At 40.0% G+C, this 26,990-nt stretch overlaps 1 protein-coding gene across 2 annotated transcripts in view; it reads right to left on the bottom strand.

The window, feature by feature from the left end:
* Positions 1-26,990, bottom strand: part of PCCA (propionyl-CoA carboxylase subunit alpha) — a 304,978-nt gene that overhangs the window by 67,133 nt on the left and 210,855 nt on the right. For both annotated transcript variants that reach the window (XM_042805848.1, XM_042805846.1), the window contains one exon: positions 10,582-10,680. In XM_042805848.1, coding sequence (XP_042661782.1) covers positions 10,582-10,680 — 99 coding nt within the window. The remainder of the gene's footprint in view (positions 1-10,581; positions 10,681-26,990) is intronic.

The raw sequence follows: 26,990 nt of genomic DNA, 5'->3' as shown, positions 1-26,990 counted from the left end.
TAAGCTAAATCAAAGCTGAAAAAAAAAATAATCACAACTTCCAAAAACCCATCTGCAGTCTCAAAGCTGTCAAACGTGTGTGTTACATAAATATTATATGTATTTTTACACAGGTTACAGTAAGCTATACTGCATATGCTATGTATATACAAACAAAATGCTTATGCACACATGTAAAAATAGACAAGTGTATACAATCATACAAAATGTGTTCGATTTTCCTCATCTATCTAAAGTGTATGCTATACCACAGTCATTTCACAAACAATCATTTTAATCTGTAAATCCCAGTAAATTACCAGAGGTTAGTGTGATATGACTTTAAATTCTTCTGCTTTGCCATAGAAAATTATTTCCACTTAGTTGGGTATCAATGATCTATTCATCGTAAGATGCAGTAGGGTTACAATCAGCTTTGCATTAAGCCTGCAGTGGATGAGCACTTGCAGATAAAAATGATAACAACCTTTACATGAAGAAGGATAAAGAAGCTCAGCCAAACATAAAATATATATTATTGAAAGAGAGTCTAAACTGACATATGCATTATTAGACAACAACAAGATCTGAGAGTATTTTCCACAAATCTTCTGGTATCCTGGGCTCTCCAAGCCACTGGAGAGGAGCAGCTGCAGGGTAGGAAAGATACCAAAACAAAGAAACTCCACTAGACCAAAAGCAATTTTTTTGCTTTTCTTCCAAATTTAAAAGTAATGTGTAAAGTCAAAACTAATATGAACTGGCAAAGGAAATAATATATTTAAGTTTCTCAAACACATTTATCTTAAACTACTACACACCACCTTTATTTGTTGAACATAAAGCTGGAGACCATTTGTTACAGAAAATGCACAGATTGTCACTTGGCCAACATTTTTTGCAACTTTTTCAAGCCATGGCAAAACTACATTAACAGTCAGATAATATGTATAAGACTATACAGAACAAAAAAAAAAAAAATAACAAGCCCAGAAAGCCTATAGATATAGATAAAATTTTGAACGAAACACGGTGTAGTTTCCCAGCATAGTTTTTCAGAATGCAGTTCTTGCAGCCCCTATTGCTTCATTTCAACTGCCCACTACCAGAAAGTCTGAACATCTTACGCCATGAATTTCAAATGGAGAATGATATCCACTGTTTGGAAAATAATTATTTATTTATAATTATATTTATAATTATATTTAATGATAATTGCATTATAAAATAAATATTTATTTATAATTATAATCCACTTTTTGGATAATAATTATTTATAAATACTTGAAAATTCAACCTAGCAAATTACAGGCCAGAATCACCCCCAGACAGGTTTAATTAAAAAAAAAATAATTATTCCCACAATGGGGAAGTCGGGGGAAAAAACACAGTATTTTACCTTGTAAAATTATAGAAGAATCATCTGCTAGTACCTAACCTATGAGATTTTGTGTACTTGAGGGTGCTCGGACATCTGGAAAGCTCCATCACTCACCTATGTCACTCCCCTCTTTGGAGTCCCACGGTTGAGTCAGAGAGGAGGAGAAAGCTGTAGAAGCAGCTGTGCAACCATGAAGCCATCTTCTTGTCAAAACGTGAGGATTGGTTTGGCTTTACCAGCCACCTTCCCCCTCTCCTCCTGGAACCTTTGCAGAAAGCAGAACTCCATTTCGGCACTCCCTTTCCACTGTGCAAAATCCCAGCCTAGGGATTTGAGCCCAGATTAGCAGTGTGACCAAGCCTTCCAGGACGCTGGAGACTGCCCACATTGCACTGTACGTTCAGACTCGTGTCCCACCACGAGCCTTTCCGCTTAGGGGGACCACTCTACTTTTGTCACAATTTAGTGTTCTCCACTGGCAGTGCCATCATTTCCTCCCCTTAATGCATTAAACCACAGATGGAAACAGCCCAATTTTGTGCCTTGCTCTACCCATAGCCTTTACCCGGTTTAGACCACACTATAGCAAATGAAGCCTCGGTGAGCTGTTCTTCCGCAGGCACATCCACATTCTTCAGGTTCTTACCAAGGCAGCAGTCACTCAGTGAGGAACAAGATGATCAAGTTCTGATGTGTCTGAAGTGTTTTGACATGTGAAAGGTGTCTAGGACAGGCATAAATGGTACTGTGCTGAGGTAGTCTTGCCCTTTAAAAGGAATCCTGCCAGGATAATTGAGATACCGGCCTCTCCTGGCACCCGTACCTCAGGCCTTTCCCAGGGACCAAATGAAATCTATTCCCAAACAGTACAAATATGGGTGTTAAACATGGAGTTAATGGCTTTGATGGCATCAATCCACACAGATAAAGGTGCAAGTACAGTTTCTAAGAGATTGAGGCACTGTGTTACTACTTTTAAAAGAACTGTTCTCTTCATGCCTGGGACTTAACTACAGTAGATGGCTTAGGAATTTGTGTCCTCCCATAAACAGAAAAATGGAAACACAGATCCTTCTTAATATTTCTTTAGGTAATAACCAATGTTAATGTCACTTGTTACTTCTTTTTGCCAAGCTTTAGACGTGCAAATATTTAATATTAATACCACTGCAGTCTTGCTATCACATATACATAGAGTGCCCTCCAAGCATGTCCATGTGCTCCTTTAACACTGAGGTAGGTAGGTGTCATAAAGGAGTAGATGAGAGGCTGTAAAACAAACAAGCAAAACACCAAAAAAAAAAACCCACAGGAAAGACTGTTTATTTGGTGTTGGTAAAGAATGAATCTAAAGGACATTTACTCCAGCCTAACGTTTCCAGTTATTTACAATTATTTATGATAATGAAGAGTTTAGTCCTCCCTGTGAACTTCTAAATTTTTGCTGTTATGACATTAAATCACAAAATCACTGAAACTTTCAGAAACTTTATCTCTCTTTTGACATGCTGTAGTATGTTTTGCTCTTATAGGGGGACAGTGTACATGTAATACGCTGCAATATGATTCTAGATCTCATGTTTACAACTGCTCTGAGAGAGATTCTTTGCGGGATCCATAGTCCTTTCTCACCCTTTGATGCCACTCCTCTTCCTTCCCATTTGCTCTCTGAAGGTGTTACCATGTTCAAGAGAAACATTCCTCGTCTTTCAGGGTTTAGATACCATAAAACTGCAATGTCTGTCAACAACTGAATACAATGCTTTGGTCTTTGGACACATACAGAATCCTTATATTTATTCATCCTGAATATTATCTGTCATTAAAATTTATAGTTCCTTTGGAAAAAAATATGGCATATGTGACAACTAACGTTATTTGATTAAACCCTTGAGCACAGGATATAACTAATGCCATTAGGTTAAAGAAGGGGAGAAGTTTGTTGTTTGTAGATAGAGTTTTATTGTGGAAGACCTCTCTCTGAAAAGCAAACAATAAATTCCAGAGGGATTGATTTAGCATAGCAACTGATCACTCATTTCTTTCCCAAATGAATAATAATAAAAAAAAAAATGTCAGGAAAGAATCAGTAACAGTGGTGGTGTGTGTTTTGCTTCTGCTGCTCAATTGAAGTAAAAGAAAAAAAAAGGCAGCAGTAATCTGTGATTTCATGATCTTTTATTTCCTGGAATTCTCCCCTTCCTTTCACACATTCTCCATTCGAACCATGGACAAGAGTGCAGAGTCAGCCTTCAGTTAAACCGATTTCACACAAATTGCAGACTGCTCAAGAGATTTGAGTACTTGATATTTAAAGCAGACATTAATACAAATACTGTGGTACGACAGTAAAGGATATCTGATATTTTTAAAGGCTTCATGTCTCAGGAGCTGGTCATACTGCTGTTGCATAGGCTATAAGTATATTCAGGGTTCATTTTAAAAAGTAGTAATTTTAACAATTTTGGCAAATGCCCATGTTAATGAGCCATAATAGTAATGTTTGTTTTAATATGGATCATTAACAATTACAGCAAACAGCACCAAAAAGGCCAGTTTTAATAAACCTTCCCTTTCCTTACAACCTTTGGAAATAAAGGAAGTCTCAGTCCTTCCTTAGACCACCCATGATCAAAGAATGAAATCCAAGTGCTACAATCACTAGCTTTCTTGTAGAGAATCTGTCACAAACTCAACAAATTGAATTATCTAATAATTATCTAAGGCCGATCACTTGGGTCTCTCCAAGTATACCTATGAGATATGCATTGAATCATGCATGATGAGGAAGCTTCAGAATTTCTTCTATGACTTTTCTCTGTTTCTGTGTCTGGTCCTCAGGAAGGATCCACCTCCACCCACAAGAACAGGTACACTGTTTGCAAGGGTGACACCAGGACATGGATATCTGTGCTCTAGAATGATGCAGAGCTTCAGAGTTTCCTGGCAAAAACCTCCTTGCCAAGAGCTTATCTTTCTTTCCTTGCCCACCCCAGCTGTTACCAACCAGAAGTGATAATTCAATAAGAACATGAGCTCTCTGGTTTTGATTAAAAAAGCCAAAGGAAATATTTGAAATTAGTAATGAGAACAAATAACAAAACAGTGAACACTATTAACTTATAGTAGAACTCTAAGTTTTGCCCATGCTTTTAACACTGAGCACAGTTCTGGTCTGCGCAGCACTGAAAAGAGACAACAGAGTGAGGATGAGGATACAGGCAGCATGGACACAGTGGATCGGGACCAACTGCTCACGCTCTCTTCTAACACAGGGACTATGAGGGATTCATATAAAGCTAAAGGACACTGCCACCGTATTTATTAGGCAATGATAAGGCTGCAATAAGCAACCTGCCAAAAATCTATCATTCTCTTTATGCAACTGCAGGGAAAGAAGTAACAACAGTAACAGTGACCTCACCAACACATATTAATATTTTGCAAAAAATACAAAAGCCTGAAGCACAGCAAGGTATGCTACACTGTATGCCACAGTATTTGTCTTTTACCTGGGATATTTGAAAGCTTATTTGTACTTGTCTCAAATGATAAGAGAGTCAAGTGAGACAATAAAGATCAGCTTCTCTGGATCATATCCACTGGTCATTTTTTAAGTTTCAAGGCTGAGCTCCATTTTCTCAAGATGTCCGTGGCTGGATGAGCAAACAGGAAAACACAGGCAGCCTGTGTTGCTATACTGCTAAATAAAAGAGGGCCATGGACTCATGCCTGGTCCCAAAGCCAAGTGGCAATGACTATCAGCCCCACTGCTTAGGCCTATACAGCATGGCATAAACCCGTACCAGATTTATTTTGGTCAGCCATAACTGGAACAGGCTGAAACAAAGCCAGGGAGTGAGCTACCAATTAATCAACACGAGCCATCAGGAATCCAGTGCTGGGGCTCACACTCTGGCTTTTCTTTACCCAACAGTATAGCTACTTGGATATAGTATAGCCAAATGTCTGTCCCTGTTTGCAAATCGTTGAGTGTCCCTCTTTTAGAGACAACCCAGCAAAACTAATTCTGAAATCATGGGTAAATGACAACAGCAGAGCGTGTGCAGTAATTGCACAGCACTAAAGAATTGAGCAGTCTTAATATACACTGCTCACTAAAGCTCCCCAAAATCATTTTCAGGGTTTAAGAAAATGAGAGCGCTTAAGTAATGGTACTTTAGACCTGAAACCTATATAATATATCATTATCACAGATTACATCTGAGATCTGAAAACAGTAAAAATATAAATATATATATATGTAGGCAGTTTTTCTTTAAAAAAATTACATGTTTGAAAAAAGTCTCCACAAGGTGAAGGAAATGAATACTTGGGCATAGGCTTTGTTCTCCTGTCAGACATTTCCCAGAATGTCAGACATTTCCCAGCAACAAAGGCTTCATAACCTACAGCATTTTCATTTTTTCTGTTATTATAGACCAAAATAATAATCAAAAGAAACATTGTATCTGAGAAGCACATAAATTTGTCAATATCCCAGGATGTAGAATATACTCCTCCTGCTGCAATTATTGATGCAATAAATAAATTAGATGAAAAAATAATAAGTGATGCCATCACTGAATTCCCAATAACGCTAAGAAGAGAAAACTCCAGTGGTAAATCTTCATCTATTTCATTCATAAAAACACCTGAAGTTTGAGAGTGATGATTTCAGCTTTACAGGATCATGTTCTTGTTAGTAACTCCATTACTCTCTTAATTACACCTTGCTGTGACTGATGTAGAGTTTGGGATGTCTAACAGAGTCACGGAACAGTTAGGCTGGAAGGGACCTCTGGAAATCAGGTAGTCATACTACCTGTTCTAATCAAGGCTAATGTCAAAGTAATACTGAGCTGCTCAGGACCTTGTCCAGTTGAGTTCTGTCTACGTCCTACACAGCTCCAGTTCAGCAGAGAGCAATCCTCTGAAAGCCAGAAAATACAAAGAGAAGGCATCACCAGTGCCTTTGTAAAATTGCTTTGCTGATGCTGCCAAAAGTCACCAAGAGTTTTCCAGGCTCCAGGCAGAATTCCTGCACTACCTTTAGAGGGTGGGAGGTTTCATTACAGCAAGCTAGCAGAGCTGTGAAATCAGTGTGGGCCAACAATATGCCAGGGGAAAGGCTGACTGCATATGATATGACGAAGAGGTGCAAAAGTACTGGCAAAAGATTGTGATGAATAATTTATTCCAGCTCAGAATCCTTTTGCTATAGGGAACCGTCTGCAAATAAATGGTATATATAAGGGTGGGTTGAGCGTTTGCTGATGGGATCAATGAAAGCAGAGCATTTAACAGCACTAATAAGTTATACAAATTGTCCATGTGGTGTTGCTACAGAGCAGTCTCAGAATTTGAATGGTTGGTGGGGTGGTTTTTGAGAACTTGCCCAAACACAAGTAGTGCCAATGCAGAGAGGACTTGTGGATCTCCTACATGCATTTTATTCTTGGGCAACCTGCTCTCTCTGCAGATCTTCCTCCACAGTGTCCCAGCAGGAGGCACCTACTTGCAACCCGACTGTAGTAAGGTCAGACTTCCAGTTAGGTTCAAGTCCATCTGCTGGACTTCACGGATTCATTGATTTATCTTGAGATCCCCTCAGATTCTGGTTCACATGAGGGCATAAAAGGAGATGTTCAGCTCCATGGAAAAGGCAATTTACTCCTCTCTTCTCTCCTTCCACCTGCTTCCCAGTTCATATGCACAGGGAGAGAGAAGAGGTCACAGACTGTGACTTCTGCAAGCACAGTGCTCACTGAAATCCAGCTCACCTGTATATGGGAGCAGAGAGAGAAGGATAGAAATGCCCTCATTGTCCCAAAATATGCCTGCTGCCTTTCTTCCAACTGTCCTTACTTTCCAGGGTACCATTCTGAAGCACCATTCTCCCTTCCAGTTTCCACTGGAGTTCTTATGGTTCTTTTCCACAACTCATCCAACCTCCTCTTTTCCACTCACTCGTCATGGGAATCATTAAGCACTTCATTTATTTTCTTATTTTTACTCTAAATATTGTCTGAAAGGCTATATGATATTAAAATCATGGTTTATATATAAACGTATTTTAAATATTATTTTCAATTAAATAACAGCCAATCCCTTCAAATTTGAATCCTCGGGAAGACTTGTAACCACACGCCTATAGTTATTTTTCTGATTTTCAGCAAAGGCAGAGTCCTAATTCACAATAGCTAGGTGTAACTCAGATTCTGAGCTACTAGCATCTTTGGAAACAGGTAGGGGAAACCATTTTGGAAAAGTATTTCTGCACACAAAACTTTCATTTCCTTGGTGAGTAAAATCCTACACTGAACAGCGCATTAAATTCAGCCTCCCAAATGAGAGGTAGAGTCTAGTCCTAAGTAGAAAAAATGACAAGAAACTGGAATTAGCCAAGGAACTACCAAAACAATAACAAAAAAAAAAAAAAAAAAAACAAAACAGAATCTGTGTGCTTCAAGAAATGCCATGGGGTCTGCCCACACCCTTATCCCGGGAGACTGTATCTCAGAAATCTCTTGCTCAAGTGATCCCAAGTTCTCATTACTCCATCATTTTGTATAGCACCCTAAGGATTTCACAGTAATCCAAAGCATCACAAAGACTTCAGAGCCCTTATGCTGCAGCTAAGCGGACCTGCAGCATACCCCAGGGTTCTGGTCCCTCTATCACCTGGGGACCCGCCAGGCACTCCGCAGCGCCCATCTGCCACTCACAGATGGGCTTCCTCGCAAAGGAAACAAAAGCGGGAGGGAGGGGGCTGCCACGCATCCTAGTTGTGCCCTGATATGCCCCAGACAGACTGCGACCAGGGCATATACCTCTCCTCAGGCGCTCAGATGTATTCCCAAGTCCCGTACTCTAGAAACAGTCTTAGAAAACCTGCTTTTTAAACTCCCAGGCCTTCCTAACTCTGTGGCAGAGTTGGTGCTCTGCTTTGCTCTAATACACATTAAGCCTTCAGCTGAAGAGTGGAAATACAGCAGCATGCTTAATTACTTATTTTTAAACGTGCGACAGATATGCAACAATTTCAATGTCTAGACTATAATTTACATAAATACATTTTAAACCAAAACATTTTAAAATTATTTATTTCCTGCTTGTATGCTTAAGTGCTTTGCTGGATTGGGGCCAGACTGCAGGATCGAACCAAAGGTGCATAAATCAAACCTTCAAAGAAATACAATGTTCACAAAGACCGTGTATGGTTGAGCAAATTTAGAAGAATGAAACCAACTATGAAGAGAAATTAGATTGGCTGAAAATTAATAAAGCACAGCTGGAATTATTCGATTTATCCATATTTGTTGCTTAAATGGCTCTAGGGCTAAGTCTTGCTGAAAGAAGATACTTCAAGACTCAGGGGTCAATTGCTTTTGGAGACAAATTGACCTACAGAAATACACTTGTCTAATTTGGTTCTTGCAGTGGGGCAAGTCTACAGAAATATATAACCAAAAAACCAATTTAGATTCCAGTGAGCAGATATCAGAGGTCAAGTTTAAGGTTCCCATAAATTTACATAGATACACTAAAAGATTAATAACTTTTCAAGCTACTGGGTTTATTTGCTAAAAGCAAAGACTTATAGATAAAATCTGAGAAAGAAACAACATATGTGCTTATTCCACATTCTGTTGGATAGATACCATGCAGCCAGCTCATTGCTTGTTGCTGTGGCTAGCCCTGCAATATTTCATACAGTTTGGCCACACTCAGGAAGTGCAAGTAACACTATTGCTGGCTCAGCTCCTAGAATAACGCATGTTCAGATCTCACGATCGTTAATTTTGAAACTAATTTTATGTGTCAGTTCAAATATTACACTTTTAGTTAACTGGTCCTACTACTGTTAGTTATACCCCGAGATCTGTATCCAGCCATATAGTTATTATATAAGTTTGCAGTGAGGCCTTCTGCATACGGTTCTCCATTCTAAATATAATGCTTTTCTCCTAGACAGATTTTATATATTTATACATCGGTATTGTTTCCTATTCAAAATTAGGAACGTACAGTATAAAATAGCACCAAAATGAACCAGTAGCCAAATATAAAAATACACTTCAAAATAGAAAATTGTTTTAGATCTATACAAGCCCTGAAGCTGGCATTAACCTTCCAAGAAACCTACAAAACTTAAGTCCAGAATTTACTTGGGCACATAATGAAAATTTCACTTTCAGTCAATACTAATCTTGAAAGATACGGTATTTTTTTATCATCAGGCTGCAGTCTTTTAAAATCAGTCAAAGCAAAAATAATAATTCCAGTTAGGTAATTTACCAGGAGTGAAAATGAAAAAATAAATTCACACATTTCACTGTAAATTATCAGAAAGCTGACCACTGTATCACTGATAAATGCATAGGAAATACATAATGTTGTACATAGAAAAATACTTTCAGTAGCTCCAAAAGTTATTTTAATTTTTTTTCCTCCTTTCACTATTACCAGGATCGATAGGTATTTATAAATAAATGATTTGTCAACAGATATATAAGTCCTGACTGGCATTACCTTCAAAAAATTTACAAGGCAGTTAAAGCTACACCCTTTTCTTTAGAGTTGGTTTCAAACACATTAGTGGTCAGAAGAAAAGAATATACAACTACGTCAATCTTTTTAGTCCTCTTTTCTTAGAGCCACACAAGTTTGTGATGTTTTCCTTCTCAAGTCATGGAACTAATCGTATTTCATAAAAGCATATTAAAAAAAATGTTACATGGGAGATGCACTGTCTTGCAACTTTCAAACCGGAAAGGCCTAAAAGTGGAAAAATCACATGATCCAAGCACAAGGAAGACAATAATTTTACTGCAGGACTCCACGTGGGTTTTGGTTAGTTTTTGGTTTTGGTTTTTTTTTTTTTTTACAGTAATTCATTCTTTATTTCTTAAGTGATTAAGAAACTATCTTCTCATAGCCATTATGTAAAGAGATCCTAGAAATTTGGGTAAATTTCTGTCTAAAATAAACAACTTCTTTTTAAAAGAAAGATATTAAAATCTCTAGATAAGTAACTTTGAAACAAGTTCACCCCACTGAAGCTCTAGATGTATTCAAAGTAGCAAGATTATGTTATTTGCCCAACGTCACATAATTTTTATGATGCAGCATGTTTAGACCCCACATATCAGTATTATTTGTACACCCAAAGGCTTCTGGTTATCTCAGCTCTACAAATGAAGCGTTGGTAAGTTTACCTGTATAGTCCTCTGAGTGCCATCAACGGTGACAGACAATAAGGGTGAAGCCAGGTTCCACTCGCTGGTCACGTTTAGTTTCATCCCATCAACTTCCACCTGTTGTGACACCAAACAAGGCTGTTACTATGAAGACAGACAGAAAACTGATCTCAAGTTCATTACTGCATACAAAGCAGCAACCATTTTAAAACAGATGGCTCCCAAACAACCTGTCATGTTTACTGCTTCTGCCATAAAAGACAGGGTCCAACAACAGAGTCTTCCAGCTATCTCTGGGGAGAGGTGAAGGACCTGTGAACAGCTGCCTCTGAGTAGCAAGGTTTCAAGTGATTTCCAGCAAGTAACAAACAGCCATCCAACTTTTAAACCTATCTGGACATGCTACATTTACTGCAATTAGACAAGTAATGCATATAAATTCCAGTGACACCTTGCAACCCACACAACAGGGCTTGCATATAATATTCTCTCCAAGGACCAAGGAAGAACTTTTCCTATGCTTCTAATGAAGGGTTTTGCATTGTTATCTTAATTAATATGAGGCAGTAATTAATTCTTTGGTGTTTTGCCTCAAAGTCTAGAAAAACTTTGCAAATTCTGTCATGTTTTCTGCCAATATACAGCCAACCAGAGGAATAAAATTTCTGCCTTGAATGCCAATGTTTATCCAGAAATATTTCTTTTTAAATCATCCCATAATCTTTACACAGAAATGCTTCTAGATGAAGAGCAAAAATTCTGAGTTCTGAAGAAAGTGTAGATCAGAGTAGCTGTAATGACACTTCTGTCATTCTTCTGTTGCGTAATAAGGTTTAAAAATACACATCGTGCATTCAAAACTAAGAGCCTCAGAGGAAGAGCTGGATTATGAAAAAAAAGTAAATTACTACACATGCACTAATATAATTAATGATTAACATTTGTGGCATGTTTTGAACACTCACATTGCTATCCAAGGTAGGTGATTATGATTTCAGTTATGTATTTTACTATAAACAGAAGAAAAATCATAGTTGGCTAATTTCCTTCCTCTCAGAATCTCCAAAATATTTTCAATCAGACAATATTGATAATGACACAAATACTGCAACATTCTCAGTAAACTAGAGGAAAATTACTGCATTTAGAATAAAAGCTGAGCCCACATTTTGCACAATAAAACATTACAAAGCCTACTCTTTTAGATCTCAGACTAATCATTATTTCATCTTATAATAAGAACAGGCAACTGTAATCTTAGTGTAACTTAAAAGAAATCCAAAACAGAGAAGTGCAGAGGAGCAATGTGTAATTTGATAATTTTATTTCAGTTAAGAAAAAGCTCTGGTTTAAAAAAACCCCTCTAATTTATAGACTTCAGTTTAGAACACAAAACCTGTCTTTTAGTGATACAATCTACTCAATTTCTATGGACTTTAACTATAAATAAAGTCACGTGTAAAGAACATGAAGAAAAACAAGTCATTTATAATGGTTCACCAATAGGCCAGATTAGCTGGCATGCTTCAGGTACTTTACACTGCTCCAGTGATGCAAACCAGCCATAAACCTGGCTTAAGTTAAACCAGACCTGCAGCTGGTTTGCATTGCCAGAGTACTGCAAAGCAGCTGGAACACACCGGTGAACCTGGCCTGCTCTCAGCAAACCTGAATCAGCAAATACTGTCTTTACTGAGAACAGCAGAAACATCTGAAAAAGACTTTCCAAATGGAGAAAAGCAAATCCAGTGCTCTGTCTCATCTCTCTCTGATTACCAATTGAACTTTGGTAGGGCAATTATTTAAAAAGCTAACTATCACTATTGCTATAACCAAAGAAAGACTGACTGCACTGGAGTCTGAAAACATCATTTACCATGTTTCTCCAGAGAAGGAGGGGTGATGGTATGAAAACATAACCAGGGCATTGGCCACCAAGAAAACTTCAACTGTGCACTGTACTTGTTGCACTACAGGATTTACACATGGCTTCACAGAAAATCTGTATCTGATATTTATAGTCCTAGTAACGAGTGTTCCAGTGGCAAGATCCAAGTCGATACCTCCACAACAAACTCAATTTTATCACTTGCTCTTTTGTCACCGTACAGATGAACAAAAGAAAAGTAAACCAAGTGTGTCACAAAGGTAAATGACGTGTTTAAAATCCCTCACAAGGATCTGTACAAGTCTAGCCATCATTGATTCCAGATTACATTAGTATCAAAAATTTCTGGTGGAAACCACCCTGAGAGAAGAGATGCAAGCAGTCAGATGGCAGGACTAAATAAACCGTGGCACTCTAGGAACACTACAGCTGCTTACGTGCAATTGAAAAAATAGCAGACAATATATTGCCTCCACTATGTTTTCCCCATTTAAGAAAGAAGAAAGAGCCAGGATGAGGGGGAAGTGTTATTTGAACTAATGAATACCCCATTAAACTGCAGCATGCTTCTCACAGAATGACGCTACAGACTCTTACATGTTTTCACCGGGGGCTCAACCACAGTATGTGCAACTGGGGAAGATGATGTAAAGCCAAGAGGATCACAAGGAAGTTGGCTATCTCTTCTCCAGTAGGTAGGATGACAAACCCAGGAGGTCAGGCCATCAGAGAAAATGAACAAGGACTGAAGGTAAGAGATTTACTATGTACTGACCATGCTACTTTCACTACAAACCAGGGGAAAGCAGAAAAACAAAAATCAGATGGGGGTTGAAACCAAACCTGTGCTTTACCTAATAAAGCAAATCTTCCTTCTGCCACTTGGCAGCCAACAGCCTAGCAAGGTTACCTGATGGAGGTAGGGAAATAGATAAGATGTTTGAAGAACTTTTCAGAAGTTTGCATTTGCCTTAATTCCTCCTCTAGCAATGGATATGATAATAGAACCTAACAAACACTGCAATAAAACCAGCGTCTTTTTGCTTTAGTCTTGGAGGGTGAAGGGGGAGATGAGGATGACTAATGAAGAGTTACATTGACTATTTCCTGGTTTATTTTGTTTCTGTGCTCATAAGACAGCCAGGAACGAATCAACACTCAATGGACACTAACACTGGAACTGCAGGGAGAAGATCCCAGTTAAATCACTCACACAGTGGGCCACATTGTGCTTTACACCACAGCTATACAGTCTAGCTTTATCCTCAATTACTCAGGTTCCAAGCGTATACATGCATATGCACATCATGTTGTGCTGCATGGGGAAATTACTCTATAGCAACTATGGTTCTTTGAACCATTGCTACACTACATCAATGGCATGGTGGTGGTGGAATTTTTTTCTAACAGCATTGTTTGTCCCTATGGCATAAAATATAAAAGCAGCCATGGTCCCCCTTTACAATTATTTCCAATTCAAAAGCTATTGTAAATGAGGTCCCAAAGAAGAATGACAAGTCCAAGATACGATGCTAGAAAAAGGTCAGCAGCTTACTCTACTGTCACAGCTTTGCAGACTTTCACTGGCACGCACCTGAACTACACAAGTAGCAGCCCCTTCACCTCTTGTAGACTGAGTTCCTGATGTTCAGCATGATAGGTACCAGCTAACCAATAGTGCAAAGAGCTGCAAAGCATAATCTGCATTCAGTTTCCTTTAGAGAACATCATTTGGCATTCTATATGCATGTCAGGCAATTAAAGCCTGAGTGTTATAGCCCTGTTAATTTACTAATGCAGAGTCTCGCACACATCTGGCATATGACACTTCTTTTTTCCTGGAAAAGAAGGTGGTTTTCCAGGAGACTGGAGGGCAGCTCAAGCATTTCTTTCCTGTCTGATGCTTCAAAACATTATGCCTGAAGTTCCTCATGCCAGCCTTAAGTCTGACTAACTTAAGTCTGCTGACTTAATCCCATGGTTCAAATTTTGCCTCCCAGCATGGTATTTAACTCAACTTTAACTTGATGCTTTTGGTTTAATTCCTAGCCTAGAGAGTCCTGGCCCTAACTACTGGGTTATGCCACCCCTACCCTTATTCCTTATACCCCTTAATTCTACCTCTTGCTATAGGAGAAGTGATGGCATTCCTTAGAAAGTCAGATCAAGCAAATGAAAAATCATCCTCTGTAGACCTGCCTTGCTGAAATCTTTCTCTGATCAAGACAGCTGCCCATGAAGATGTTACCTTTCAGGAAAACAGACATTACTATTCACAGGAGATTTATGAATATTCAGTGTCATAGACTCCAATCCATCTAACTGGCATTAATTTAGCTGTAAATCTAAGACACATCCAGTGGGCAGCAAGGACACTACAAACTGAAACCTTAAAATCATCCTGCAAGGAAGGAACAACGGTAGCAAGCATTGCTGTTGTAAATTTGAGGTAGCATACATGTTTGAGGACTTTACTCAAGCCTACCTAAAGATGTCCTCTTCTCTGGGGAAAATAACTGTCTCAGGCAAAAGTCTCTTCACCTGCATTACTGTTGTCATGGTTTGAGCCCAGAGGGCAACTGATCAGTTCACTCACCCTGTCCCCCTCCAGAATGAGAAGGATAAAATACAACAAAAGGTTCAGGAACAGAGATAAGGAAAGGGAAGGGTGACTCATTCATTATGGTCACAGGCAAAAAGACAGACTCCTTAGGGAAAGAAAAAGAACATCAATTTAATTCAAACACAAATACCACCACCACTTAACAAACAGAGTAGGACAGTGAGAAGCATTACCACATCTTAAAAACACCTTCCTCCACTCCCTGCTGCTTCTCCTGCTCAGTTTTGCTCCTGATTTCTCTACCTCCTCCCTCCCAGTGGCACAGAGGGCAGGGAATGGGACTATGGTCAGTCTGCTGCTCCTTCCTCCTCAGGGGGAGGACTCCTCACGTTCTTCCCCTGCTCCAGCATTGGGTCCCCTCAAGAGAGACAGCCCTCCACAAATTTTTTCCAACACGAGTCCTTCCCACATGATGCAACTCTTCCCAAGATGCTCCACTGTGAGTCCCTCCCGCGTGTTGCAGTCCTCCCAGTGCCAAACTACAGCAGCACAGGCTTCCCTCAGAGTTTCAGCCTTCTTTGGGTGCAGCCATCTGCTCCAGCATGGGCATCTCCACAGGCTACAGGTGGGCATCTGCTCCACCATGGTCCTCCACAGGCTGCGAGGGCACAGCCTGCCCTCCCACCACAGACTGCAGGGGAGTCTCCACTCTGGCACACCTGCCCCCCACCTTCTTCCCCCTTTCTTCCTCTGACCTCGGTGTTCACATAGGTGTCCTCCTTGAAACTCCTCCTCACAACTCCCACTCCTCCTCCCAGGTTGCCCTTCTAAAATACGTTCTCGAAGAGGCACAGCCATCATCGTTAATTGGCTTGGCCTTGGCCAGAGGTGGGTCTGACTTGGAGCTGGGGGAGCTTCAAGAAGCTTCTCAAGGGGGCCACCACTCTAGTTCCCTCCCCCACTACCAAAAACCCCACCACTCACACAAACCCAACACACTGCTAAACATTACCGCCCATAACAAAATAGCAAGGAGATTCTTTTAACTTTTATGAATCAGGTAAGGGATAGGTATTGCTTCTTGTGCAGAAGACGAGGTGGACAGAGAACTCATAGCATGGTGTGGCAACAGAAGGTCCAGCTGTAAGCAGAAGTATTCAGTAACAGTTAGTCTGCAGTGATCTCAGACTAAGCCAAATTGAGTTAGACAAAGCAGCTTTTGGTTCCCAAAAAGTTCTCACAAAATTTTGGAAATTCTCATCTAATCCACTGTCCAGCTAATGGAGAAGCACATGAAACGGAATAGGCAGGTGAAAACTGTCCCGTGACAAAGCTATCGTCCCTTACCTTTTGCAGTCCCATGTATTCTTAGGAATTGAGCAAAGTCTTTATTGGGGTTGATGAGGCTAAGGCTTCTTTTAGAAGCACGATGCATGAAAACCCAGGCTTTTTCTAAAATATTTTGCTAGTCCTCAATGTAAAAACACTCTTCCCCAGTCAGCAGGAGAGCTCAAATACTATCTTGCATCTCTCTGTATATTCCCAAAGCTAATAACCACAACACTCTTCCTTAGCATGAAAATTACCAGCCACCTAAAGGCTATAAGCACTTGTCGTCATTTCCAAGTTGTCTTGGCAATTACTGGGTCTTCCTATACAATTTTCTCCAACTCCCCCACACTGTCTCAAAGTACTTTGAATAAAAAGGGAGTTTTATCTGTCACATTAGGAAACAGCATCAACCAAATAGTACTTCTCATGTTGTTGTTCATAAATGCAAAGAAACTCATAAAGATTTCCCATGTGGGCAGTTCTTATTAGTTAAGCTCCTTCTTCTTGTATATGCTTTTTCTCCTGTTCTTTGGACTGTATTTGCCAGTGCTCCAGGGTCTGATTACCCATAAAGCATTTGATACTTTTCAGGGTCGTGTCCTGGAAGAGGCAGCAGAGTGTACACTTGTCAAGTTTACAGATGGCACAAAACTGAGGCAAACAGTTAAAGCACTCTAGGGCAGGGCTGCCATCCAGGGGGGCCTAGACAGGCAAGAGGAAGGGGCTAATGGAAACTTAGTGAAATTCAAGACAAATTGTTAAGTCCAGCATGTGGGAAGGAAGAGTCCACTGTAATGACACAGGCTGGGACCTCACTGGCTGGGGAGCAGCTATGGGGAGAAGGACTTGCAAGTATGAGCAGACATGTCAGCTAGACACAACTGAGTCAGCAGCATGCCCTGGCAAAAAAGGCAACTAACAGTGCCCTGTGCTCTGCTGACAAAAGTAATAGTCTGCTGATAGAGGGAAGTGATTAGCCCCTTCTACTCAAAACTCAGAACACATCTAGATACTGTGTCCACAAGACAGACATTGACTTTCTTTAGTTAAACACAGTTCTCATTAGCCTATTCCTCTTGTCTGTCTAGGTCCCACTGGGTGGCAGCATTGCCCTTGACTGTATTGAGCAGTTTCCCCAGTTCTATGTCTTCTGTAAATTTTATGACCCTGTGCTCCCATTGCCTCCTTCAGGTCACCGATAAGGTTGTTGAACAGGACTGGGCACAGTACAGACCCTTGCAGACCCTTGGTGACCTCCAAGTAGAGTACAACCCATTAATCATGACCCACTGAGTCTGATCACTCAACTGGCTTTTTATCCATGTGTTTGTGCAAGATGGTGCCAAAAGACTTACTAAAGTGAAGGTAAATGACATTCACCACTGTCCCCTAGTCCACAAATTGTGCAGATTTATCATTTTAATTATCAACCTGAAGGCTGTTAGGTTGATCAGCCTTCAATAAATTCATACTGACTGTTCCCTATCACTTTCTTTACATGGCCAGAAATGTGTTCCAAGAGGGCTCATTTTATAAACTTCCCATGGATTGGAGTGAGGCTGACCAGGCTGTAGTTCCACAGGATTTGATTTTGGTCTTTTCTGAAGACTGGTACGATATTTGCTGTTCTCCACTAATGAGGGATGTCCGTCAACCTTCGTGACTTTTTAAAGGCATAGAGTGCAGACTTGCTACCACATCCGTCAGCTCTCTTGGATGCAGTCTGTATGGTCCCATGGATTTCCATGTACTGAACTCTCCCAATTGCTGACTTGATCTGCATCTGACTCCTCCCTGAACTCTTTCACTTATAGCAAAGGCCTGGGAAAACTTGCTGGTGAAGACTGAAGCAAAGGTCATTAGGTGTCTCTGGCCTATCTGTGCCTGATGTTATCAAATCACTTGTGATCCCTTTGTTGATGAAGCATTTTCCCTTTTCAGGTATTTATTACTAATGCAGTGGTAGAAGCTGCTCTTGCTACTCCTAACTTGCTACTCCTAATGTTCCTTGCAACTGTCAAGGTAAGCTTTGGCTTTCCTACCACCAACCCTCCATGCCCAGACAATTTTTCTAAATTCCTCCTTTGCATCCTGTCCCTGCTTATACCTCTCAAATACTGTCTTTGTGCACTGGATCTCTACAATTCTATCTGTTCTTAACAAAACTGTTTTCTTGATAAAGATGCTTATTTTCCTGAGTATTCTTGCACTTAGAGGACCTATCAGGTTTTCTGAGCTATTTTGTCCTTCAGAGCTGTCTCTTGCAGAACTCACCCCACCTACTAAATAAAGAATAAGCTGAAGTCCACTAGCTTGAATTCTGGGGTCTGTACCCTGCTATCCTTCTTCCTCTTTCCCTTCAGGATCCTGTACACCAACCATTTACTTCATGGTTGCCACAGCCAAGTCTTTCATTGATTATCATGTCTTCAACCAGTTCTCCCTCGACAGTGAATAGCAGATCTGGTCATGTCAACACCAGTACCATCCAGTACCAGTATCAACCAGTTATCCCCAAACACCCTTCAGAAATCTTCCTCTTTACATCCCACCATGTTGCCCTTCCGGAAGATGTCAGGGTCCCCTATAAGGACCACGTTCTGTGACACAAGAGATTTCTTCCAGTTGTTTTGAAGAAGTCTTAGTCTACTTCTTCACCTAGATCAGGTGGTCTGTAAATACTTCCACCGTGCTATTTTAATTTTTTTTTTAATTCATCAAGTCAGATGCCTTCACCTGCCCGAGTGACTTCAGTCTGGATACTTGGCTTTCAGATTCTCTGTAGGCACAGAACAATTTGCTCTCTCAAAACCCCTGGCAAATCTAGAAACATAGATGGCTGCCTCTTCACTCTGGTGAAGGATCCTTCTGGCCCCCAAGAACTCACAGGCATATCTCTGCTTCTTAAGCTCTGCCCAATTATATGTGCACACAGTGTACTTCCTGCTACTGGTCCTTGTGCTGGCTGTGGTGCATACACAGAGTAGCATGGATCTGAAGATACTGACAGGATTAACATCCACACCAACAACATGCACCAGCCCCTTTGCTGCCATTACCACCCTGGCCAGCACACAACACTGCCACAAAAACCCCAACTTTACATTGTCCTGGGTTTGAGTGAGTAGTGGGGTTCTTTTTGGTAACAGGGGAGGGGGCTACAGGGGTGGCCCCCTATGAGAAGCTTCTCAAAGCTCCCCCTGCTCCAAGTCAGCTCCATCTCTGTTTGGAAACTGAGTCAATCAGCTGCACCTCTGTGATAACATATTTAAGAAGGGACGTGGTGACGAGCAGTGGGACTTGTGAGGAGGAGTTGCAGCAGCTGCATGAACACCAAGGTCAGTGGAGGAACGGAGGAAGAAAGGAGGGGGGAGGTGTGCCGGAGCAGAGACCCCCCCTGTATCCTGTGGTGAGATGGCAGGGCAGCCCCCACCTGTCACCCATGAAGATCTATGGTAGAGCAGACACTGATTTATGGCCTGGGAGGGGCCTCTCATGGTGGACTAAGGTGACTGTGCCCAAAGAAGGCCAGGGTCTTGTGGGAAAAGGTAGCCCCCGCTGCTGTTGTTCAGTGCTGGGAGGATTGCAGCATGCGGGGGTGTCCCACACTGGAGCAGCTCAGGAAGGGCTGCAGCCTGTGGGAGGGAATCCAGTTGGAGAAGTTGGTGACTCACGACGGAGCAGTGTAAGGAAACACTGCGGCCCATGGGAGGGACTGACGTCCAAGAAAGTTTGTGGAAGACTGTCTCCTGTGAGAGGGGGACCACAATGGAGCAGGGGGAACAAGTTCCAGAAGTTCCCCCCACCAAAGCTGAAAGAAGCAGCAGCACTGACTGCACCCCCCATTCCCTGCCCCTGCGCTGCTGGGGGGGAGGAGGCAGAGATATTGGGAGCAGAGCTGAGCCTGGGAAGAAGGGAGGGGTGGGGGGAAGGTGTTCTCAAGATGTGGCAATGCTTCTCACTGTCCTACTCTGTTAAGTTGTTAGTGTCTGTAATAAATGTATGTTCTTTTTTCCTTCCGTAACAAGTCTGCCTCTTGCCTGTGACCATAATGGGTGATTTGCCCCTCCCTGTCCTATCTCAAATCCCAAGCCTGATTTATTTTCTCCTTCTCACCGCTGGGAGCAAAGGGAGGAATGAGTGGCTGTCTGGTGCTCAGTTGCCCTCTGATCTCAAACCACAACATATCTGAATAGGTGATACAGGTTTTTTCAGGGAAATCCACATTGACGCCACTTTCAAGATGACTGGCCTCATCTCAATAAAAAAATAATCAAAGCTAAAAATGTCATAAAAAGGGAGGCTTCTTCCCTTTGTTTCCATAGATAACTATTTTTTGTGCTTTCTTCTGAGAATGCCACATGAAGAAACTTGGTAGATAGATGCTTCCTTTAGCACATTAAAATGTCTGAGTAGTTCCGCTTATCAGAATTAGCAATGGTCTAAAAACCTGCAAGATTAGCTGACAAAAAAGTGAATAAAAGGGCAAACAGGACAGAGAGACCCTGTGGCCAACAGTGCAGTGTACTGACAAACTCAAACATGTCATAAAGAGAAGTTCCTTTAAGCCCAAAATCATGGATTTCAAATAAAAGCTGAATTCACTGATGCTTATATGACAGCATTTTTTTTAATTCAAATTAAGCAGTTGTTTTAGCTTGTATTTCAGCTTGTAGTTATTGACAATATATTCACATCAGATTAACAGACTGACCTTTTTTCTTCTTTTCTTCAAGTGACTGTAAGGTTAGCTTTTTGGGCTTTTGAAGTGGTTGGCCAGATGCTTTCAAAAGGAAGTTAAAGTATGTGAGTTTCAATCTCATTAAAAAGGCCTCTCTTTTTTTTAAAACAAACTTTCCTTTTGTTCATATCAGCACTTACTTTTTTAAAAGACCCCAAGAGAGAGTTCCAGTCTATAGATCACTTGTCCTGCAGAAAGCTCTGTTAACTATTTATAGATCATGTCCTTTTGTACCAAACTAGATCAAGCAATTTATTCAGTGGATGACTGCAGGAGAGAAATTCATTTGCTCTAAGTGTCATCAAGGCAGCCTTTTACCTGCTATGAACAAGACCAGAAGATCTGAATTGCTGAGCTTTTACTTCAAATGCACATTTTGACATTGTGTGGGGTGTCATCATTTCTTTCAAGTTTTCAAAGTATTAAGCACATTCATAGGATGGGCAGTCCTTAATCACAAGAAGAGCAAATAGCCCATAACCACTAGAATAAAGCAAACACATGCACACATTCAAATTATCTTTTTTCTTTAAAGTAGCACTTATAGATGCAAATTACCATTAGCTGCTTTGGTATATCTCTCTTTAGAAATGGGAGCACGCCAGCCTAGAGACCAAGGAGAGGAGCACACAACAGGCATCAGTTCCTCAGATTAACAACAGAATCAAAACAAAACAAGAGAGAGGAGTGATGGCCTTCATCACCTCTAATCAGCAAGGGCCTTCAAGCATTCACCAGGGAAGTGATCCTCTCTGTAAAACCCAGCAGAGAGGCTGTATGCAACAAAAACACTTCACTGTCGCAAATGCTTTGTTTTACTACTTCAGTTTTCTTTGTGGAGTCATTACTAAGATGACATCACATATTTGTAATCTGTCTGAGCCCACTGAAGTTAAAAAAAAAAAAAAAAAAAAAGAAAAGAGTAAGTTGCAAGAAAATAAATCAGCTATTAAAAATCATTGACATTTGCTGGCAACAACTTCAGACACAAAAAGCACAGCTGGTTTGGGGAATATGGGTGTCTATTATAGGACCAGTGCAGAGGAGGAGAAAGAACATGCCTTGCTTTCCTTTTCAAGTTTATCTTCTGAGACAAATGCCCTGGCTACCTAGCTAAATATGCTTCAGCCTGGCTACAAGTATTGCTCCTAGATGGCTAGAAAAGGGTGCAGGTGATTCAAACCATATTGCTACTAGCATGTGCATACAGAGCACTTTCAAAACTGTATTGTACTCCAACTTTCCTTGGCCAACAGGCTAATGTGTTGGGGATATCCTAGTTTTCTATCTTGAAAAGGGGTCTCGCATAGAGACCAGTGACAGAATCTGGGTCATTAAGAGCATTATGCTTGGAGTTAAAAATACATTGGTAAAATAAATAGTGATAAGGTAGACACTGCTGTTTTAGTAGCATCTGAGTCATGATTCATGCCTATATACTGAAATCACTACGCAAGCCTGATTCCTAAATGACTTTCAGCTGCAGAGTTTCCATTCTTTCACTCGAGACACACACAGGGATCCCAAACCCTATCCCACTTGACAGTATAAATTCTCAAAGAGTAGAATGGCATTATCATACCAAAGTGCCACTACAAAACACAACAGACAAACTCACACTACTATTTTAGATAAAGAACATGTCTTGAAATAGATTTTTTTTTAAGCATTCATCTAATACATATATTAATTTAATGAAAGTTATGCAATAAGGATACACTACAGAAGAACAGATTTTTTTTTTTTTTTAAATAGAAAGACCGTACCACCAGAAGCTGAATCTCAAACTTAGAGTCAAGAATTAATTAACTCCTGCCTTGACTGCCAATGTGCTACTGACAAGTCATACGTAATACTCAAGTCTCTAATTTTTGTTTTCTTAAGTGGGAGAGAGGGGCAGGAATTAATACTGGCTATCAAGGAACTCCTAGTACCACTACCCAGATATCTATTTGGAAAAATATCATCAGATATTAAAAATATAATCTTCCTCATTTATATAAGAAAACGTTTTTTTCTTAAGAAAAAAAAAATTAGTTCTTACTGCTCACCTTTCTATCTCCTTTCTAAACTAAGAATTGTGCATTAGGTGGACTTCCATATCTGGTCTAAACAATGAATACCGCAGCAATTTGAGGAGCATTTGAAATTATGAGGACCATATTCATCAACTAAGAAGGATTTTAATTCACATGCCATTTAAAACTTGATACAGAGATCCAACAAAATCAGCAGGCTCCAAAATGGATAATGAGAAAGAAAAGCATCACTTGATTATATCTGGAAGTTGTACACCACCTCAGCCCCAGTTATGTAAGGTGGATGCTCACACTGGACAGTCTGCCACTGATTTAAATTACTTTTCCCATTGTACTACCATGGCAGCAAGGCTATCATCTTCTTTTCAAATTAGTAAACAGCTAGAATAAGCAACAGTTAAAAAAAAAAAAAAAAAAAAGTGTCTTTGATTTGATATTGTGTAGTGACAAGAAGAAAGTACAGTGGGCAACTGGGTATGGATTCCATCCAGCAGTTCCAACCTGCTGCTCTCAGCTGTCACAACAGGATATAGGTCAGCACTAGTCCTTCAGATATCCCTGGCCCAAGGTTATTCAACACTTAAACTAAAAGCTTTACATGCAAAATATCTGCTGTTGCTTATCTTCTCCAAACTGCCCAAGATTCTCCAGGACAGTAAGCATACCATGGAATCAAACCTGATTCTTTTTGAAGCCAAATCGACTTTGGTATTATCTGCAATCCAATGTATGCCCTTCAATCAAACAGCCAAAGGGAACACTTCTCTATGCTCTACCAACCCACTGGATAAAGGGAAAAAATAAAATGGTAACAGCTCGACTAGCTATATGGTTTCCCAAGTATAAGAAAAATAGTGGTTGTAGGAGACCTTTCTTACAGTGAGAAGATAAAAAAGCTACTTTAATTTTTGAAATAAAAGTAACCATTGAGGAAGAGAAGACAAGATGCAATAAAAAAATACCTGTAAACCTATTCCCATTGTTTAATTACTTTCCAAGTTCAATAACTTTAAAATCAAAGCAAGTGTTTTAACTGATGACTTTCAAGAAACTAGTCAGAAGTAAAAGCAGATGCTTACCAAATCCCTTCTATCACTCCCTGCTCCCCAACCACACACTTGAATCATCTCTCTTGGACATGTTTGACCAGCACCAGACAACAATACTAATTTTTATCAAAACACACCAGCCATCTTGTAGGGAAAAGAAAGAATCATAAAGAATTACCAGGAGTAATAGTGGGCATATTCCCTCTTTAGAAACCCCTCCTCTGGCTTTTAAAATGAGCCCAGAAAAGGGAGTAAGAATGTCACCACTCCAGAGGTGTGAGTGATAAATAGAAAAGGGAAGAACATAGGCCAGTGCACAAGGGATAAGGATGCAAAGCTGACGCAGCAGGGAGAAGATGAGATATCATAAGAGTCATAAGCCACTTACACAGAAGAGGAAATGAGAAAAAGTTCTGAAGCATTTCCATAAGCAGAACAAATCAAGTCATGTAGCAATGTAAAAAAATGTTTACATCTAATGATATTTACCTTAGCAGTTAATGGGATTGCATTGTTTATGCTAACAAATTGATTACCATGAATTCATTCAAAAGGCATAAAAGTACTGTTTGTGAATAGACACCTATTCAAATTCAGTATTTCCTCATGGTTCCAGCTACTTACATTTAAATAGGTGACACCGGCTTGCTACTGACTTTTACCAGGGTAAACTCAAATTCACCGTGCTAATAGAACCAGTTAAATAAGAAACAATATTTCCTTCAAAAACGCCATATAAATTTGAGTTCTGTATGTTCTGGGTTGAACAATTTTAATTACATTTTTAGCACATAAAAGTTGATATGGAAACTATTCCACAAGTTGTTTGGAACATTCAGTTTTCCGATCTACGTAAATGTAGGGGAAAAAGTGAAGTACACGCCCTGAAATAATTTGGCATTAGAGACAGATTACCTACATCCTTTAGCATTAAACAAAGATAATTTCCTCAGAGAAACCTCGTGAAGAGGTTACAAAACTGTAACTACAAAACTGCAGTCAGCACCTGCTAAACAACCTCTTTATTTTAATCACTTGTAAATATTCAGACTTTGGGCAAATCAAAAATACACATCTTTGTAACAGTTGCCAGAAGAACAGAGTAAGTTTTACACTGTCCTAAATAAAGCATGCAATTGCCACACATTAACCTGCATATTTACTACAACACTGAAATTCTGGACATATGAATTAGATACTGGATTAGAAGAAAATGCACAGAGAATACAAAACAATCATGAGATCTGTGTCTCAGGCAGCAATGAAAGGGGCATCCTGACACTACAGTTTCTATTGCCTTTCCTGGTTTAAATACCACAGGAAATATATAGACTGCTTTTCTGAAGGTTTTGTCACAAAAGGTTTATCTTTCACAGAATTGTGCTGTGGTGCTATCTCTAAACATATTTTGGGACCTTTCAGAAACTGTTAATATTTCTTAGCCTATTTTTTCTATCACCATTTTCTAAAAACTTAAAAGACGAGACAGAATCTTTCGGTCTAATAGCCATCATTTCATATTCTCCAATGTAGCCACAAAACATCAGTGAAATTACAAAAATGGGAAAGTGCGGGAAGTTTACCTGTGGATCATAACACTTCCAAATCAAAAGCTCTAGCAGTCCCCACAGATATTAACATTTTCCTACTTTTCCCTAACACTTTTAAACAAGAGCCCAATTTCTGAGACCAGTAAACCTGGCTGGGCTCTGTCTAACATGCATTGCAGAAAACATCCTACATAGCAGATGGGGACCCTCATACACTCATATAAAGATTCCTCTATCCCAGTCATTTAAAAAGGTCCCCACACCAGAACACAAGAGATGCTCCAGCCAGGGATCAAAGAACAGGAAAACCTCCACAGGATAAATTCCTTCTTCTCTTAAGAGACAGGAGAAGAGCTCAGTGCAAGGAATGCAACGCCTCTAAACTAATTCTGCTCCTATTTTCACAGTAAACTCTCTGCCAGGGGCATCCCTGCTCTTAAAGAGATAAGCCAGTCCAAATTATTTGACCAGATACTACAAAGACAGTATATGCATATGGTGTAGAAACAATTGGAGTTTATCTCCAGTGATGTGACATGGGGGAGCAATCAGCTGATCTCATTCTCTCTCACTAAGCAGCAAGATTTAATTTTGACAATGTAACAGCGAAAAGTAGTTGGAAACATCACAGAGACTGGAAGGTACAAGACAAATGATCACATTAAATATTTTGCTCTGTACAAGCTTTAATTCAGAAAATAAGAAAAAACATAACTGCACAAGGCATTCTTTGAAGAAACAGGGCTTTCAGCAGGCTGAACCTAAAATCCAAAGAATTAATGCAGCTCACATGGGAAATTTAAGAGATAGTCAGTGAAACAAAGCAAAGCCAAAACAAAAATCTTAAGACTTTCCTATATTTTTAAAGAGCTTGAGAGGTTATTTGCAGGTATATCAACAGGAAATGTAATACAGGTTGAGTGAAAAAGCAGGTAAAATGAAAAATTAAGAAGTAAACAGAAAGGGTTGAACAACATTTTCAAAAAAATTTCAAAAGCAAGTTAGAAACATTGAGGAAAAACCCCAAGAAAGTTAAGAGAGGACAATGAACAAAAAAAATAATCTGAGATTCAATAAAAAGTCAAAATAGCTAGCGTAACCCCAAGTCAAAAAGGCATGATACATGATCTCAGGACAGGGAAATCATAGTCCCTGTCTATATAGGGGCCCTACCCAGTAAACCGCGTGTCCTGGGTTTGAGTGAGTGGTGGGGTTTTTGGTAGCAGGGGAGGGGGCTATAGGGGTGGCCCCCTGTGAGAAGCTTC

The sequence above is a fragment of the Tyto alba genome, unplaced genomic scaffold (assembly GCF_018691265.1).
Source record: "Tyto alba isolate M040663 unplaced genomic scaffold, T.alba_DEE_v4.0 Super-Scaffold_45, whole genome shotgun sequence".
In the NCBI taxonomy this organism is placed as follows: Eukaryota; Metazoa; Chordata; class Aves; order Strigiformes; family Tytonidae; genus Tyto; species Tyto alba.
This window is presented reverse-complemented; position numbering and strand designations above follow the sequence as displayed.